Source organism: Lasioglossum baleicum, unplaced genomic scaffold (genome assembly GCF_051020765.1).
Source record: "Lasioglossum baleicum unplaced genomic scaffold, iyLasBale1 scaffold1870, whole genome shotgun sequence".
Lineage (NCBI taxonomy): Eukaryota > Metazoa > Arthropoda > Insecta > Hymenoptera > Halictidae > Lasioglossum > Lasioglossum baleicum.
Window position 1 is genome coordinate 10,703 of NW_027470929.1, and position 20,413 is coordinate 31,115.

General features: G+C 27.8%; 5 protein-coding genes and 1 pseudogene across 5 annotated transcripts; 3 read left to right on the forward strand and 3 right to left on the reverse strand.

The window, feature by feature from the left end:
* Positions 1 to 3,523: 3,523 nt before the first annotated feature.
* On the reverse strand, positions 3,524 to 4,840 carry LOC143221069 (copper chaperone for superoxide dismutase-like; annotated as a pseudogene).
* A 1,002-nt stretch (positions 4,841 to 5,842) lies between these two features.
* Positions 5,843 to 8,182, forward strand: LOC143221073 (uncharacterized). Its single transcript, XM_076446602.1, is given in 8 exon segments — positions 5,843 to 5,902; positions 6,081 to 6,157; positions 6,229 to 6,310; positions 6,401 to 6,611; positions 6,693 to 6,946; positions 6,949 to 7,890; positions 7,974 to 8,034; positions 8,037 to 8,182. Coding segments are annotated over 8 exon segments (1,833 nt in total).
* A 1,173-nt stretch (positions 8,183 to 9,355) lies between these two features.
* Positions 9,356 to 11,514, reverse strand: LOC143221072 (protein O-glucosyltransferase 2-like). Its single transcript, XM_076446601.1, is given in 12 exon segments — positions 9,356 to 9,475; positions 9,570 to 9,869; positions 9,947 to 10,020; positions 10,023 to 10,112; positions 10,115 to 10,182; positions 10,313 to 10,556; positions 10,625 to 10,858; positions 10,929 to 11,098; positions 11,100 to 11,120; positions 11,353 to 11,413; positions 11,416 to 11,463; positions 11,466 to 11,514. Coding segments are annotated over 12 exon segments (1,479 nt in total).
* A 1,221-nt stretch (positions 11,515 to 12,735) lies between these two features.
* Positions 12,736 to 14,799, forward strand: LOC143221074 (F-box only protein 42-like). The gene is given in 10 exon segments (XM_076446603.1): positions 12,736 to 12,859; positions 12,937 to 13,280; positions 13,368 to 13,525; positions 13,608 to 13,738; positions 13,830 to 13,916; positions 13,919 to 13,968; positions 14,056 to 14,148; positions 14,151 to 14,194; positions 14,266 to 14,642; positions 14,645 to 14,799. Coding segments are annotated over 10 exon segments (1,563 nt in total).
* A 336-nt stretch (positions 14,800 to 15,135) lies between these two features.
* LOC143221071 (pre-mRNA-splicing factor syf1 homolog) lies at positions 15,136 to 19,002 on the reverse strand. Its single transcript, XM_076446600.1, is given in 21 exon segments — positions 15,136 to 15,212; positions 15,353 to 15,499; positions 15,584 to 15,635; positions 15,638 to 15,802; positions 16,109 to 16,312; positions 16,378 to 16,487; positions 16,561 to 16,723; positions 16,800 to 16,816; positions 16,819 to 16,876; positions 16,878 to 16,913; positions 16,994 to 17,156; positions 17,243 to 17,465; positions 17,533 to 17,667; positions 17,670 to 17,681; positions 17,755 to 17,896; positions 17,980 to 18,279; positions 18,340 to 18,440; positions 18,443 to 18,479; positions 18,481 to 18,661; positions 18,738 to 18,886; positions 18,961 to 19,002. Coding segments are annotated over 21 exon segments (2,514 nt in total).
* A 613-nt stretch (positions 19,003 to 19,615) lies between these two features.
* On the forward strand, positions 19,616 to 20,408 carry LOC143221070 (programmed cell death protein 10-like; the record flags this gene model as incomplete). Its single annotated transcript, XM_076446599.1, has 4 exons — positions 19,616 to 19,687; positions 19,857 to 20,034; positions 20,135 to 20,271; positions 20,352 to 20,408. Coding segments are annotated over exons 1-4 (444 nt in total), but the record flags the coding sequence as incomplete, so codon positions are not given.
* Between the last annotated feature and the right edge of the window lie 5 nt (positions 20,409 to 20,413).

Sequence of the window (20,413 nt, forward strand, 5' to 3'; positions counted from 1 at the left end):
ATTATATTTAAGGAATGAACTGTAAATATGAAATGAATTTATTAAATCATGTCATCTATAATATCAATATAGGATTGAAATAAAAAAATAGATTATCTTAATTTAGATATTTATTGATACATAGTACATTTAGATATACATTGATACAATTATATAGACAAAATAATTGCTATCAAATGGACTTTTATTAGATTTTGGATGTTTAGATTTTTCTTCTTATTCTTTATTAACAGTAATTTAATTTTGAAGTACAGATGAAAATATTGGTTCAATTTTTAATAAAAATGTATTAAATAATTTCAAGAGGCTAGGAGACATACAAAAAGTGTTATTTATATATTTGCCAATGTTAGAGCATGTTTTAAAATTACTACACAGATTGTACAATAAAGTACCATTATATACATTTTCAATTTTAGTTTCTAGATAAGGATACCCTAATAATGCATTCAAATCCATAATAAATGTTAAACAATACTGAAATTCTGAAAATTTATGCACTATATATCTGTCAAACTTTTTTGGGTTTGTATATAATTTGTGATTCATTTTAAAGTGTGAAATAAAAAATGATGCTGCTAGTAGACAATCATTGTAGTCAATTTCATTATAATCTTTAATAATTGTGTTATTTATCAAAACATTGCATGCTATATGCTCATTCTTTTTCCTTTCCTCAACTATAGTGTCAATTTTCTTCTGATATTTACTGTGAAAAGTATTCATAATTCTGTATTTTCCAATTTTAGAATCTATTATATTAAACAACATACAAATGAACAAAGAATATAGATAACATCTGTGTGATATAGGATTCTCCTGTTTCTTTATCCAATATTTCATACATATAACATACAACATCCATTCTTGTGGAAGTTCATTTATACAATTTACATCATCTGTGATGTTCATAATATAATTAAAAAGCTCTTTCCTGAAAATTAATGTAGTTTCTTGAAGATCATGTAAAGAATGCAATTTATAAATATTTATATTATTTTTGCCATATTTAATGCTATTTATGGATTTCAACTTTTTTGTCTGTATATCATATTTATATGTGATTCTTATTAAGCAACTCATATAATGTATTTCATTATTCATGAGTGATTTCAAAAATCCAAATATAATTCTAAGAAGTTCTAGACTACATTCAATAACAGGTGGACAAGTGTAATCTTCTATCTGTGCATAAGGAATATATAAACGATAAATAATTAAATTCATAAAATAACTTGGTAACCTAGCTGTTTGATATTTTTTCAAAAACCATTGAGGTAAATTATTAATAATATTTATATTCGTATCTTCTTCTTCCTCATCATTGCTATGATCATATTTATTATCAATATTGCTATTTATGTTTGTTAATGTTTTAATATCTTTATTAAATACAAATTTTCTCTTCAAATATAATGTGCTTATTTGAGCAATATAGTCTTTTGAAAAGCCAAAAGCTATAAGTATTCTATTAGATAGATTTATATAATGATTTATATTGGTTATTATTAAATCTAATGCTTTCTGACGAATAGGTATGGTTAATTTACTTAATATATTAGTGACAGCATTATCTAAATTATAATAACATAACCAAGTCAAAATTCTTTCTATACGCTGTGTTCTTGACATTCTTGTTAGTTTTAGCTGACAAAAGAAATCACTAAATACACGACAATCCATGTAATCATTGCCTAATAGTGTTGCAAATAATGGTATCAATGATTTATCTAATCCATCAAAATGTTGTACTAAGTATTCCATTTTATATATTTTACATTTTATATAACTATCTCCAGTAGAATTTTTACTTATATCAGTACATAATGTATCAAATGGTATGTATGATATATCATATATATAAAAATCCGAATCAAGGCTAAGAACTGGACAATTCAAGATCATTGCCAATGTAGCTATACTATCATCAGCTTCCATTAGATCCTGTATATAACGTATATTTTTTTGTTTTACTATAGACATAAAAATATGTTGTGTAAATAAAGGAAAATGCTTTGTGTTACTATGTACATTAAATTCTAATGCTTGTTTTGTTTTCTCTTTGCAACGTTTAATAACTGTTCTTAATTTTTTTTGTTCCATTACACCATCAAATATAACTAAAGGCGTAATATCACATTTTAATAATTGGTCAAAGAATTTTAACACATATTCTGAATAATTATCATAATCACCGCCAAATACGCAATTACACTTAACATAATATCTATATATTTGGTAGCTAATGTTTCTACCATCAATTATTAAATATGTATTATGTAAGTTGTAATTTTTCAAATAAAATTGTGAATTATCTTTTATATATGTAGTTAGTCCCGGAATTCCCATTTTTTGTTTTTTTCTCCTTATATATAGCTTTTTCACACTTTCACAATATTTGATATAAAATTACACTACCGTTTCTATAAGTAAGTTGGAATATAACTTACTTTTGTTCTATGTCAATAGTTATGGGTAGCACCATTGTGATTGGTTAAAAAGAAGAAAAATAGATTAATAATCTTGATTATTATCTGTTCTTATACCATTCTTCTTTATTCTACTCGGGTTATTTTTTTCTGTTTCATTTCTTATCGTTATCGTCTTCGTCTTAAACATTTCATCACATTGCGTGTATTGTTTGTAATTTTATGTAAGTTGCGTATGTTGCGTGGCGAGTTGTGCGCAAAATCATATGTATATTATGTATATAATTACATATGTATGTTCTTTAAAACTGTCATATCACTAATTATGTACTATGCATTGCTGATTTGAAGCTCGCTGAGAAAAGTGTAGGATCGAATCCCCATTAACCTTACCAACCCACGTATTCTAACACGATGGTAAAAAGAAGTAAAATGATATATATATATATGAAAATTTTGTAATATTAATTCTTATTTATTTCAATTTAAAATCTGTCAAAAAATTTTATTGCATTCTACTTAATTTATTAATTATTCAATTTTATACCATATTTTAAAGTGTACAGTGTTATTTTATTACAGGAATATTTAATTTATTTTATTTATTTTTATGTACATCTAAATGTATGTAATGTATGTAACAATTTATACTTATTATATTATAACAAAAAATATAAAGCAGTTTGTCCTTTTTTTGTAATATAGTGATACATATTATTGGAATGACTTATTGTGTAAAATCCATGTTGCTCACTACATGTTATTTACAATTTGGCTGAAAAAGGTAAAACAAATATATATTTTATTGTGTTATCATTTAAATAATTTAAAAAATATATAAATATATTATTAGTTACAAAATTAAAATTTAATCATTCTATAAAAACTATTTACATAAAATAGATTATTAATTTTAAGTAACATTAAGAAAACAAAATATATATGCATTGAAAATGTATTGCACAAAAACATATGTAGAATTTACATACATGAATACATTTTAATATATGATATTATCTTATATAATCAATAAATATTGAAAATAAAAAAATAGAAAGTAGTAGTTATTAAAGCTGAAAGTTATCAGAAAATATTTAAATTACTATACAATTGTTACTTGCTCCAGAATAATTAATAAATTCATGTTTATTTGTAAGTGCTTTATCCCTTTCATCCCATAATGTAAGTCCATCACAAGCACAGACTTTCTTTGTATTTTGTAATAAGCCTGATGAACGAGCAATAATACCACAAGCTAGTCTGAAAAAGTACATAAAGTATTATAAATCATTATGCGTGTTATGACAATGTTATATAATATGTTGTGCTGTTTACCTAGTTCCACTATTTCCATCTATTTTAGATTGTGAGTTAGCACCTCTGCCAAATCATCTGGATTTTCTGTTATAACTAAAGATCTTCCAATAATATCAGGAATTTTTACAAATTTATCCGTAATTCTAAAAGTACTTCTACCAAAATTATTGACCATTATATTTCCTAAATCTCCAACATGCTGTAATAATATTATTTTTATTCAAAGATAATTTATTGTGATTAATAACTAGTTGTGTCTGTATTATATTTAAAATATTAACCAAAATTTTCTTTATAATATTAACAGAAATTTTAATATTTACTCGCTTAAATATATCATCTTCAGGTCCACCATGTTCTGCATTAGTTGGGTTAAAATGTTTTCAACGCTAAAAATATGATATAGGATATAAAAAAAAAGAAAAGATGCAAGAAGGAAATCAAAATTAAAATTAAGAATATTAAGCTTACCTATTACAACTTGAGAAATATCACCACATTCATGAATGTGCATACCATGTTTTCCAGATGTTAAACCATCAATAGTTCCATCTATGATACATCCATCAGAGTTTGTGCAAATCTTATTACACCTATTATTTTATTATTTATACTGTATCCTGAATTTCCTCCTAATATTGCAACTGCCGCTAGAATTGTCTATAACATAATTTATATTTATATTTATATTTTAGAAATGTTATGAAATTTTACAATACATTACATTATTATTATTATTATTACTTTTGGTATTATTGGTATTATTGGTTTTGCTGTTGTTATAGCTATTGTTATTACTATTGCTATATTACCTCCATATCCTTTCAAAACAAGCTTTTTTCCCAGATTCTTCAATCTTTTCTTGAATTATAGAATACGGTAAATTTGTTTCAATTATAACGTTTCCTTGTTCCAACGATATATCAATACTTTTAATTCCATTCATGCCGGTTAAAGTATTTCGTACTGCATCGACGCAATTTTGACAAGTCATATCCACTGCAAATTCAATCTGAAATTTTAAAAAAATATGTATTATTATAATTATTAAATTTATTTTTTGTTCTTCTATAATTTACCTTTGTTATGGACATTTTTATATACTTTTATGTTATTTGCAAACAGAATGAGCCAATTAGTTTCTTTATATTGTGAAATAAGATAAATTTATCTTTACTGATTTAAGGTTATGTTTTTCATAATATGATAAGATTGCATAGTTTTTACATTGAGTGAATACCTTAATAAAATTACAGTGCTATCAAACGATATTCTAAAACAACTTTCATGAGCAGTATTAAAATGAAATTGTTTTTACTAGAATATACAGGATGAAAAATTATTCTATATACGGAAATATCTTTTTTTTAGTCAAATTTAAATACAATAGTCTTTATAATTATTATTACAGCGAAATATGAATCTATAAAGGTACTTCTTTAATTTATATAGTAATAAAAATTTGAATTCATATCATTTAATCAAATAGAAAATTTTTTAGTTGATAATTTTGTCGTAAGTTGTAAAATATTTATATTTATTAATAAATATATATAGTCTTTCCAATATTTTCATTTAAATTATTTTTAAACCTATATTATATGTATATTGCCATTAATATAAACTAGTAAGTAACAAATTTTGAGTTTTTATTACTGCATTATCATGTATATTTTACCATAATAGTTCGCGTATTTACCACATGGTACGCTCTTCTCCCAAGCTTTCTATTTTAGAAATGGATATTCACCATATCTTATTTGCAAAACTAAAAATTTTACGAAAGAATTACTAACAACAATTCGTTGCATTTAATACTTTTCTTTGGTGAAGGTTCACTTTAGTAAGTCAGAATTGTGAATTTTCGTGCTTTTAAAACAAAGTTACTCTAATGGTGGCTCCTTTTTGCACATAAAGAAGGTACAGTGTAGCAATGTGGATAACGAATACTGTAATAAGGTCTAAAAGTTTCAAATAAATATAATAATTCAGAAGAGAAAGTTAACGATTCATTAATTAAGTGAAAAAAGAATAAAAGTAAGAATAAATTACATCTATCGGACTTTCGACCTTCGATTGATAAGTTATCTGAAAACATGTCCGTGACCTTTGCTCAGCGCGGCAGGCCACCACCGAATCCTGCTCAAATACAGAAGGTAACTAAATAATATTACGTATTACTATTAATATTGTATTGTGTTATATTTTCAGAATGTTGTTGTTATTTAGTTTTATAATATTTTACAAAATAATAATTCATTTTTAAAATATTGCAAAAAGATATTCAATATTTTAAATTGCAATATTTTACAAAGAATGACTTTATTTGCACAGATGCTTGATGAAAATAGTCAGCTTATACAAACAATTCAAGAATATCAAAATAAAGGAAAACCTCAAGAATGTATACAGTAAGTGATAATTACTTTTAAAGTATATATATATCTCATTTAGATATACTCATAATATGATTTCTTTTTAGATATCAGCAAATGCTACACCGTAATTTGGTGTACTTGGCATCTATTGCTGATGCAAATCAAAATATACAAGCATTATTACCTGTAAGAGATATTTTAAATATTAAAAGAAGTATTAAATCATAAAATTTAAGTTAAGAAATATATGAATATTATTCTTTTTTTTATAATAAGCCTCCACAAGGAATTTCTAATGGTCCGCAACATGGTATGATGAATCCACAAGGTCTTCCTAATGCTCCTACAGGTTCAAATGGACCTGGAGGTGATATGCCTCCAAATACTCAACCAACATTACCAATGTCAACCTTCAGTCAAGGACAACCAATATCACAAGGTGGATACCGTGGTCCAGTTATGCCTGGACAAGGACCTGCTATAAATAGTATGCTGTATTTCACTTAAAATGTTTCATATTTTTTAAATTAATCTAATTTTTTTATTGTAATATCTTATTATTTCCAAGGACCTCCTACTGCTCCTGGACCACAACAATATAGAGGACCTCAAGGATATCCTCAACAACCTTCCCAACAGAGTTATCCTACTCAGTATGCCAATCAAACTCCAGGTTCCAATTATCAAGGACCACAGGGATCAGCATATACTCCAGGTCAACCAAATCAATATGGATCACCAAACACATCTCAACAACCAGGATATAGTACATCAACACAACCAACTTATGGTCCACCAACTACCGTGAATAGTTACGGACCTACAACCCAGGTGGATATCCACCACCAGGAACAACTCAACCCCCTACAGGATATGGTCCACCACCACCAAATCAACAAAACTATCCTCCTTCTAATCCTTCTCAACAGAATTTTCCATCAAGTGGGCAACAACAACAACCAGGACAATATGGTAGTCCTAGCCCACAACCAAATTATCAACAACCTCCATCTCAAGCTCCACCACAAAATGCATATGGTGGTGGTCAACCAGGAAATTATCCTCCTCCTTCATCACAAGCATATGCAAATAATGTTCCGCCTCAAAATTATCCAGCTCCTCCTGCATCTAATGCTCAACCCCCTCAACCTGGATCTCAACAAAATACTGGTCCTCAACCAAATTATGGTAATCAGCCAAGTCCTGGACCTGGTGCAACACAATATGGTCCAGCTTCCACATCACCACCATTTAGTACTGCCTCTGCCAGTGGAGTAAATACGTATGCTCAGAGTAGTCAACCAACTAGTACACCATCAGCTTCAACTCAAACGTATCCACCAAGTAGTGCTCCACCACCAACTTCACAGGGAGGAAGTTATGCTCCTCCAGGTCCTGCTCCATCTGGGTATCCTGTGCATCAAACACCACATCCAACATCACATCCACCGCATCAACCACCTCATCAATCTCCACATCAACCTCCTCATGCACCCCATCAACCACCTCATCAACCTTCACATCAATCAACTCATCAACCTCCTGCACATCAATCTCCGCATCAGTCACAACAGTCTCAACAGCAATCTCAGACACCACCACAGTCTCAGCAGCAACAGTCTCAAAATCCTGCTCCAAGTGGATTTCAACCACCTTCAGGACCACCACAAGGTCCTGCTCCACCACCAGGACCACAACCACAGCCTGGATATGGTCCAGCTACAACACAGACATATGTACCACCAACACCAGGTGGACAGCCACAGGTATTAGAATTTAAAAACATTAATATTTTTTAAATTGTTCTTAATACAAATTTTGTATTTATGAAAGATATGTTAAATTCTAGGTGTATACTCCTCATCCACCTCAAGGTGGTCAACATTATGGACATCCACAGTATCCTCCTCAAGTTATCCACCACCACCAGCAGGACAAGGATACCCTCAGTATCCACCACGACCACCTGGTGGTCACATGCCTCCTCCTCCTGGACCTCAAGGACCTCCACCACCAAATCAATATGGTGGTTATGGATATCAACCACCTCCACAATAAAAATACATATTAATGTAAATTCGTACCATATTCATTCTAATATAAAATTGATTTAACTACAAATGCAGAACAAATGGTATATAAAACTTTAATTCTTAATAGCATATCGTCCAGTGTTACATAATGAAACAAATAACAGAAAATATATATTACTAAAGAAAGGTGCTGTTAAAATTTCATTATGAATATAATGGTAAAAAATTGTTCTGAGTTTTTTGAACAATTTTAATTATCTTAGCTAAGATATGCGATTTAACATTACATATAAACAAAACTTGTAAACATTGCAAATTGTATACGTATTTTTATGTGTTCAAAAAACTTCAAAGAATAAATTTTGAAAGTTTTGTTTTATGGAAAACATTGTTCAAAAAATATTTTAATCGCCAAAATAGTGCTATAAATCAATTAATAAGATATCATGATTTTAGTTCTATACATTTGTATTTCATATTTACATAAAGAGTGATTTCTGTATAATATTTCTTTGTATGTTTAAACGATTATAAATCTTTATTATTTAAATTTGGCATATACACAAATTTAAACAGCGCTTAGCATCGTCTCTAGTTTGAAAATTTTGGTGCGGATAATACAGCATAAACATATCTGTTACACCAAGATAGGATATATGGAACACAGTACAATACTGTACTATCTATTTTCAGCTTCCAGTATACGTTTGTCTTAGAATTAATTTTATATTTACTTACCTAATTTTATATTTTCTTGATTATTATTAAATGATTTATGAATCTATATATTGATTTTTGTTTTTTGCCTTTAATGACTTTTTTTATTTTTTCAAATACATAAAATAAATTTTCATTTTGGTAACAATAATATTTAATTTTACCTTTAATTGTTTTATATTATAAAATATGTATATATAATATTTTTGTCTTTTCTTTGTTTATGTAGCTTATTGTTAAAATATAAATCTGAATGATTAAAATTGGAAAAGAATTTTATAAAGTAATATATTTTCATGTGTTAAAATCAAAACTGAAGTTTTTAACATCTCGAGTACTTTAAAATCTATCTCTTCTTTCTCTACTATTTACTGTAAAGCAATGAATCTGTTAGTTACGAAAAGTATACAAAAGTTTTATGTACAGCATTTATGCATATAAAACCAAACATAAAAAATAAATTGTATTAATAAAAATTCTGTTATAACTCTTCTTTAAATCTTATATTGTTGCTGTAGCATGTACAAGAATGCTTGGGTTGCAACACTTCTTCCATGTTATCTAATACTTTAATTTTACTCTTTAAGCGTTTACTCCATTCCTAAAGTGTAAAGAAAACATGTTATTCTATGACATACATTTAAAGGAAAAATAAATGAAGCTGAATCTCTATAACTTTAACTGAAATTTCTCACATGAAACAAAGCCACATGGTAGCATAGCACATGATGTGGTAATAAATTATCTCTTGCAAATTGTCTAGCAGATTTGACAATTCTTAATACTTCCTGATCATGATTTTTCGCCCAAATAATTTTTTTAACAAGATCTGACAAATTGTTTTTAACAGGTACATAATGTTCTCCAGGTACGAGATTGTTGTAAAAAAATTCATAGTATTTTGATTCTTGCTTTAAAACTAAAGCATCTCCAGCAAGTAAGTATGGAAATCGATATGATGCTACTGTACCATCAATATTTAACTGATACTTATACTGCACAAATGTTAATGTTTTCAATTATTAATACATTTGTAATTAAACTATATAATTCACAGATTTGTTTATTTTACCTTAAAATAATCAAAGAAAGATACATGACTTTTTCCAGGGCCGTATTTATCTATTTTATCTTTAAAAAAGAAAAGTTTGTAATTGATACATTAAATAAGTCAGGATATTTTCTTGAAATATCAATTAAATCGAGTCGTTCTCTACAAGAATCACGACCACGCCAAATACTTTTTCTATTTTTTCTTTCCATTGTGTATTAGTATTACCTTGTACAGACAGCATATCTAACATTACCCTGTTTTATGTGTAATATTAATAAGTATATTAATATTTATATATATATTTAATATATCAAGTATAAGATATATTTAATATATCAAATATTTTATTTAAAATAATTATTTGCAATGTGATTGAATATTTACCTCCTCATTGCTTCCAATGATGATTCTGTGATATCATAAGTGGGCATAACAATATCTTTTGTATCAGAAGAGCCACACCAGGAAAAGATAGGATAAATGTTACTCTTATTTGAAACAAGTGGCCAATCTCCCAAATTCACAAAAAATTCAATATCTGGTAATAAAACTTTACGAGTAATAGAAAGGAGGATAGAATCCATAAATATTTTAAAACCTACATACCGCCCATAACATTTCCTAAAATCTTATTTCATTTAGTTTAATTAAAAAATAGTTCTAAATCAATGTCAAACTTACAGACTGTAGTAACACTTACTTTGTTTGATTGAACTATATAATGACATAAACTGATACTCTCTGGTCGATTATATGCTTTTATAACATTTTCACGTATTTTATCAAAATTTACATTTGTGAAAGGAATAAGATCACTATGTATTTGTGTATAATTTGTGAGACATTTTAAATTTTCTAACCAGCTATCAATGGAAGAATTTGGACAGTAACATTCTTCTTCATAAATAGGTCCTAAAAATTTTGATTCAACTATTAATGTTACACAAAACATATCTTAATATAATAGATAATAAATTCAATACTTCATATTTCATTGATAAAATAGGTACATTATAATGTTTTATATTAATTTCCAATTTTAAATTGAAACATGTATTATGTAATTTATATCTAACAATAAAACTCCCATCCTTACAGTCTAAAATTTGTGTCCATATATGACATGTATGTCCTTCTGCAGTTTGACCTTGTATGAAACAGATATTACATCTTTCCAGGTGATTCTGTTAAACTTAACATATTTATAAATATTTTTGAGTGGATGAAAAAAATAATAAATGTACACGCGCGCATGCGGGCGTGTGTTAATACATATATGCTCATGCACGTATACATATCCGACCATCCATATTCCCCTCACACATACACACACAAAATATAACTCTAATAATTAATGCAAATTTTAATATTTGTATATTTTGTATGATGTAATTATTTATATATAATAAGAATAATAACCATACTTTTTTCCCTGTAAATCAGTAAATTGTAGAAAAATATATCTTGCTCGCATTGTTATTTTATCGGCTTTAATCCTGGACCCCAAATTATTGTTTTTTGTGGATTTATTTCACATTCTTCACTTCTTGGCAAATAAATAATAATAATATTGATATTAACATCATTTTTATTCAGAATAACTGTAAAATACAGCATAAAACACTACATAAGGCACACTGAAAAAACGTAAATATAATTTGTGTAGTAAGCTCATTGACACTTTAAGATTCATAAAAAATTTAATCGAAGTGACATTTTAATTACTTTTTAAATATTCGTATGTTAAACAATTTTATTAAATAGAAATTTGATATAAAAATATATCTATTTGAAATAAATTCGATTTAGTTATTCGATAACATCATCTTTGAAATTTCAAGGTATTAACAAATGAAAACTTAATAATACTCAGAGTTATTATCTTTTTTGAACTATATTTTTTATATCAAACCATTTTTCATGTAAAAATATAAGGAAAACAATTGGTGAAAAATTGATAAAAGAATGAAATTAACATGTTTCAAAAATTTTCTAATTATTGTAAAACAAATTATTACTTTTTAGTAGACAAAATACGTCATGCATTGCTAAGAAGAATTACGACAGAAAAAATATTGATTTGATTATATTCTGATAAATCCACCTATTCTATATAAAAAATAAAGAACCTATATTTTTCTCATTGGCCAAAACAGTTACATCTCTAAATCAGATAATATAGTATCGCATGACGAAGAAAAGAAACTGAGACTGAGTAGGATAGAATGATAACAAGCGATCCGCGAACTTTAAAGCTTTCGCGTAGACATTTACGATAAGACTAAAAATTATATATTATCAGGATACAAATTTACAACTTTGTAACGTGTATCATAGTCAGCATGCGTGTAACGGCTTTGCGTAGGAATTAGACGGTGCGAATAGAGTACTGTTCTTGCTTTTGTGCCGTCTCGTGAGACATTTTCTCAGTAACGTATGGTAAAGACCCACCTCTAACATTATGTCGTAATTTCATATATGATTTTTATTCTTAGGTTATCTTTGTTTACAATAATCTTATGAGAACCGTAGTAATAGTCCTATATAATTTGTGATTTATGAGAAAGTTAAGTAAAATGCACGATATCAATGCAAATATCTATTATGCCATGAAGGTGTATTGAATTTGTCATATACAAAAATTTCATAATTTTTAGGTAGGAATTTTTCCAATTTGCGAAATCGTAAGAAAGTGATAAAAGAACAATTTTTGATCATTTGAATAATAAGATTTAAAAATCTAAAAAAATTGTATATAATAAAAAGCTTCATCTATTAAGCATTTTTAATAAGTATTAAACAAAAAAATGGAATGTAATATCGACGATTTACCAGATGTCGTTCTGGAATACATTTTAAGTCTTATTCCACCATACAAAAATCTTCAAGAATGTAAACTTGTATCCAAAAGATGGTTCCGTGCTACCAAAAGTATGTAAAATTCTGAATATATATAGCTTTTCATTTGTAATTTTTAAGGATTAATAAAATCTGTATTTTTGTCACAGATGTAATACAACACAATAAAGCACATTTTCACAAATCCGTAGCATACGGATCATTGCTTTGGAGTCCATGGCCACCTGAACATGGAACACCTACAATTGCAAAGAGACATTCACATTCTGCTTGTACATATGAAAATTCAATGTATGTCTTTGGTGGATGTACTGCTAGATATACAACATTCAATGATTTATGGAGATTAGATCTAGATACAAGAAAATGGATCAGATTAATTACCATGGGAACTTATCCATCTCCTAGAGGTTGTGCTACTATGTTGTATTACAAAAAAAGTTTTATTTTATTTGGTGGGTGGTCCCACCCAGAACTATGTTCTGTATACCAGGTACTTTGATTAAAAATCATAAATAATAAGCATAAAAATATTTACATTATTCGTATAAAAAATAGTTGATATTATATATATTTTTAGCAATTGAAATTTTACAATGAATTACATGTGTATTCTATAGAATCCAATAGATGGATTGTTATAAACACCTTGGAAACACCTCCACCGACTTCAGCACATTCTGCATCAATCCACAAAAATTATATGATTGTTTTTGGTGGTATATGTAATGGATATAGGTAATACACCTGGAGTTCTTAAATATTACTTAACTAATTACTTAATTTGATTTAATAACAACAAGGTACTATTTTGAGACAGATCCAATGACGTATGGTGTTTAAATCTAGATTCTTATAGTTGGCATAAACAAGCTACTTCAAATTTGAAGCCACAACCACGTTATGGTCAGTGTCAAATTGAGCTTGGAGATAAGCATCTTCTTGTATTAGGTGAGATTTCTAGGAAAAACAATGTTGAAGATGTTTCTAATTTGAAATCTTTGTTATAAATTAATATGAATTTAAATATAAAAAATATTAGGTGGTTGTACTGGACCTAATGATGTCATGAATGATGCCTGGTTATTGAAAATGGAAGGTACATCATGGACATGGAAAAAAGTAAATATGCAAATACAGAGTGGGCACCAACACGTATTTGGGGTCACCAGGCTTGTAAGGTAATAGTTTAAAATTATTTGCAAAATAATAACTTAAGATATTATTTTTTATGTTTTATATTACTTATATCTTTCTTATTTAATTAGGTTGGAAACTATGTTGTTGTTCTTAGCATAAGTAAATGCCAAAATAAGCCAAATGATATGAGTATATCATTCAAAAAGGTTACTTGCCAACAGCGCCTTCAGCAAGAACAAGTAATGCATCTTCATCATTACATGGAAGGTTCGGTTATTTAAGTTTATTATTAGTTGATTATAAAATTACCAAATTTTATAATTATACTTTATTTTTAGACAAGGAAGTGTATCTCATGTTGATAGAGATGTAAACATTAATGGACGACATGGTTCCTTCTCAGGAATATCAATACAAAATCCACGTCCTTCACACCATCCTCCTAATTTTAAAAAAAATTTTACGTTATGTTATGATAATATGTTAAGTATGACCGCTTTTCGCAACGAACCAGTGCGTTATAATAGTCACCGACAAAATCAATTAGAATGTTTTCATAGAGTGGCAGAGCGTGTAAGATATGAAAGAATGCAATCAAAATCTGCAAAGAAAACAAGAAATACACTATCTATATTTGTGTTAGATATTACAAATGTTTTATGTGATGAATGCAGTGCTTCGTGGATTCCTTTACAACGCAGTGGACAGTCAGGCCCAATGAAAGAGTACTTTATTCACTCGTAGCTGGTCGTGGCGAACTAATAGTATTTGGAGGTATTGGAAAAGAACAAGCATCTAGCTATCCTGAGATGTATGAACCTAAAGTCTATAATGATCTCCATTTTATAAATCCACCAAGATATGTTATTTAATATCTTGTAGAAATAAATAATATATTTCTATGTTCGATGGAGCGTAGTTTAATTTTGTTAGCTTTGGATTGAATTCTATTATAAATTATTGTTTACTCAAAATTAGATTAACTGGAAAGTAAAAATGGTAATAATATCAAAAAATTGTAAAATCATTTCATGACAAATAGTTTTAAATTATTAATTTATTTCTTGTGAACAAGAAAAGTCACATAGATAAATTAATTTTTTTGTTCAAAAATAACAATTGTTAGCTATACAATGTATATCAACTATAAATCTCATGATTTTATTATGAATTATATTATCTTCTTTGCGCTGTAATTTATGTATGTCTTAATCATCTTCACCATCAGCTGTTTTTAAACTACCAAATACTTGTGAAGGAATAGTTTGCTTTTCAATAGGTATATCTGAAAGTAAAAATGAAAATAAAAAAAAATGAGATATGCAGTATGTGTTTCACTATTAAAACTGTTTAAAGCCATTTATAAACATACTATATGTAATAAAGTGTAATAAAAAATTCATTGTGTTATATATTTTATATTACCTTCTTCTATATCTCCTTCATTGTCATTAACATCATCAATATCAATATTTATTTCATCAGGATTATTTACTTGAGATTCGGGTTTACCATCTTTTTCTATTACACCACGAACAAATTTAATACTATCCTTGTATAAAGTAACGCTATCTGCAATATTATATTCATTAATTTAGTAAAATCCAATATTTTATTTTATCGATTAGATTATTTTTTTATGATAAAGAATAAAACCTATATTCTGTGTTTTACTATCCAAAAGACACATCGCATCTGTTGGTACGTCGATGATGGATTCGATGCATTATTCAACATTTGTGCAGACATCATATTTACTTGAGTGTTATACATTGCTTGGACACTGCGTTTAATTCGAAGCATTTCACGCATGGTATCTTCATTACCATGTCTTACTTCAAACTCTTTCCATATTTGCCAGAAATTTGAAGCCATCTAAAAGAACAATACATATACGTGGAAAGAATAACATATATGTAATTTTAACATCATTTATAAATTATACAATCTGTTGACAGTGATTATTAGACAATGCATGCATACTACTAATTATTGTATATTTAAAGTAACATTTCACAATAATTTTCTCTTTTATGTGCTTCTTTCTGAAACGACTAGTAATTCGTAACTGACTGTTTCCACTGTCAATCTGTGTGACATTCGTCACACGTCAGATTTATTACTATTAATTGATGCTCTCATATTCGTTATCGAACAATATAATCAAACGATATTTCATACCCTTGGATCGCAAATTTGACTGCAGTGTGCATAAATTGCTCGAGCTCTGTCAACTTCTCCTAATTTCGTCTCCATTTCTGCGAATCGTAAACACATTTCTCTTGTATTGTCTTCATTAAGTACTTCAATAGCTTTCTCGTATATTTGCCTAGTTTTTGGTACACCGTATATATCTGCTGCTTTTTTAATGTATATGTTGAACATCTGTACGAATATATTTAAATTGAAATAATATTAAATGTTATAATTACTTAATTCTCTTTCCTTACCTCAAATCTTTCTTCAGGAAGAACAGCGTTTGTTGCTCGCTCATACACAGACATTGCATGTCTAGCCAAGCCATGTTCTTCTTCTAATTTTGCATAAAGTAAATACAAGGCTGCAATAATTTTATTATATATTATTTCATTTTTGTTATATGTATAATTATATTAAACATTATATGAAAATACCTTTAGCATATTTTGGGGGACAAAGTTCTAAACACTGTTCAAATAAATCTCGCGTTCGTTCTAACTTTGTTCCACCATAACGTTTTAAAAATTTGGTAAGGTATGTACTCCAAATATCATAAATGTTAGGCCATTTGAAGAGCGCAATGCCTTTTTCATAAGCCTATAAATAATTAAATATTATTGAAGGTGGTAGCTTACTAATGTTTAATAGTATGCTGATATATTTAAATGTATACCCTAAAAGCTTCTTCAAATATTTATTTTCTTCTAAAAAGAGACCATAGTTAATAATGATTTGCGGCGTTGCGATTTTTTAGATCTATAATTTTATCATACACAGCTTTGCATGTCTGTTGAGAAAAAATGCAAAAAACTATAAGATTCCAAGAAATGATTTGACAAAACCATAAAAAGATTTTACGAAATATACCTTAAAAGTACCAAAACTTTCTTCTAAATCGGCATACATAGACCAAACTTTCAAAGATTTATATAATCTCATTTGAACTGTTTCAGTTTCGTCGTGATAAGCTACTTTGCGAAATGGCATAGCTGTAGCGCGATGCATAAGTTTTAATGCTTCTTTATAATTTCTAATTGAATAAATTATTATATTAGCTATAAAATATTAATATATTTAGAAACAAATATTATTTTATGAAACAATAAGATAGTGTACCCATGCCTAATTTCCATTTCTGCCCATTCACACCATACAGAGGCAAGGTCATCGACTTTAGTATAGGGAACATGAGTTGCTTTCTCAAATACTACTCTAGCATCTGCTATTTGACCATTCTCTTCATAAAATTTACCAAATTCAACCCATAAAGTATGTAATTTACCTACTGCTAATTGTGGTTGCACAGTTTGGACAGCTTCTGTATATGTATTAATAATCTAAAAAATTCATTACTATTAAATTATTGGTATTAAGTTAATATTAAAATTGCATTAATTTTTTATACTCATGTGGTTGTCCCTCATAAAGTCTAACTCTTTTGTGCCATTCTTGTACATTATGCGGATTTTGTCTGAGTAGTACAGAATTTAAAAGTAATAAACGTCTCTCCATTAAATGTTCAAATCGTGCTAATCTCAATCCAAATCTATGTCATCTGTAAACATAATTATAAAATATGAAAAATTATAATTTTTATTATAAAAAATATGTGCATATATATTGAATACCATCTTCAGTAGGATATTTTGCAGCTTCTTCCATACGTTTACTGAGGCTAAGTTCTTCAAATTGTGCATAGGCATCAAATACTTGAGTAAAATCTCTAACAGTAGTTACTGTTTGTATTGCTTCCTCATAAATATCTCTTGCCTATTTAAAGCAGAAATATTATAATTATATGGTTATACAGGTAAAAAGTTATATTTTAAAAGAAATAAAAAGTTTGTTAATACCCTTTCAAATAAACCGCTACGAACATAATAATCTGCTAAAGAATTCCATAAAGGACCTAGCTGATCAGTGTAACGTCTCAAGCCACCTCTAATAATTGCATCTACATTAAGAGATTTTATCTTAGAAGGATTCTTTGATATCAAATCGCACAGCTCGTTCCACAATTGATGATTAGACTTTCCATGCTTTGAAACAAAATCATCTTGATTAACAATTTGTGCAAGTTTCACAGCTGCTTCATCAAGTCTTTCAATTGATATCAAGTATTCTATATACTCTTCGGTATCTTCAGGAGCTAGCTGGAAATAAACTATACATTATTAAATGACTTTTAAAATAAGTAAAATGTCCTATCTTACCTTAAGATATCGTCTAAAAACTCTGACTGCAGTTTCATATACATTATGTTTCTTCAAAAATTCAATATACAATGGCCATATACGATGATGCTGTGTAATAGAAGAGCTCTAAGTGCTCTATCAAAAACTTGACGAGTACGTGGTAATATAACATTGTTCTGTCATTAATATACAATAATCCATCCAAATTCTAGGCATTTTATGCATAAAAACTAAAGCACGTTCAAATGCATTATTTACGTCTTCATAAAGGAGATCTGTTATGCATCTTCCTTTCAGCTGGCTGACACGTTGGCGTAGATAATTATACCATAACTTATAACTAAAAAAATGAAACTTTGAACATCTTATAAAAATTTATCTAATAAAAAAAATTGTACAAGATACAAAGACTCTACCTTCCAGGAAGTTCCTTTAACGCTCGTTCATATACAATATTTAAATTATTACTTTTAGTACTTTTTAAATGATCTATATAACGTTGCCAATGTTTCACAGAATAAGGATTTCTCAAAATTTCCTCTTCATATGGTAAATCTTCTTCATTCTATTAAGTAAAATGACGTTAAAGAAACACAATGTGTTTAGTATAAAAAGGGTTATACGCGATGAATTACTTACAAAAATATATAAGTTTCCCTCTGGATCTTTGCGTTCCAACATTACTGAAAATTTTAATACTCATATATGAGATATTTAATAAAATTATAATAATAATTTCATACACATAATAAATTAATAATTATAATAGGTTACTTCTTCAATGTTTTGATACTGTATGTTTAAGACGCGCTACGTCAAGGCGCTTTTTCATTAATCGTAGTTTGGAATCACTTAGTACTATAATTGAATCTAATAGGGAGTATATCTATTAAATGATATACTTAGAAATGTAATATTAAAAACATCGGTCAAATAATAAAACAATAAAATATTTTAAATATTGAAAATAATCTTAAATTTTTAGAATAATTATTCTTTTTAATTATTTTAATGTTAAAATTAATAAAAAACTGCAAAGTATATGTATTCGAAGAAAATTTAAAATAGGATATTCACCTGAAAAATTAAGTTGCACAACCTGCTTACCTCGTTTTGGAATGAGACACTGAATGTGACAGATGTCATATCACAAATATGATCGAAATAGATATTTTTTTAATGTAAACAATTCGATTTATATCAAATCTGATCATTTAAGAAATCAACTACCAGTATTTCACTTGTTATAAATTAATTACGTTTGAGCTGTATTTATAAATAAACGTTATAAAGGATGACAATGGGCGATGAGACTCCAGTTACATCACTGGTTCTTCCCGTCATCTTAAGACCAATATTAATGAAGGTATTGAAAATTTCTTTTACTAATAAATCAGCAAGAAAGCTTTTTAAATAATTTTCTATATAATAAATACTTTTTTTTACTTATTTAAATTAATTACCGAAATTGCTTTAATTACTAATTATCGTAATTAATTTAACGATTTAAAATTTTTTAACGGATTGTTATATAGTTGGAGAGACAAAATGTATTGGCTGCTCAAACATTACGTACAGCTTTATTAAAAGCTGAAAATTCTCACCCTGGAATTACACATGATTTGATTCTTGGTATAATACGACGAGCAGAACTTAATTTTGATATGAATGAAAGTGTTCTAAGATTACAAGGAGCAGCTTCTGAATATGATGGTATAATTACTATTTCATAAAGTGAAATGTAAATAGTTAGGTATAAGTATATTTAATATAGCTAATATTCTATGTTTGCTTTGTGTATTACAATTATTAGTTGTAGAATATAGATCTGCTAGGTCTGAGGATGCATTTCAAGAATTAAATCGTAAGTCAACTTCCTTGAAAAGAATACTTAGCAGAATTCCTGATGAAATAACAGATCGTAAAACTTTTCTTGAAACAATCAAGTATGCTTTTATACCTTTATATATCACTAAAATCAAAATTCTCTTTAATTTATTACATATAGTATACTTTTGATATATTTGTAGGAAATTGCAAGTGCAATAAAAAAGCTTTTAGATGCAGTAAACGAAGTAACTGCATTTATTCG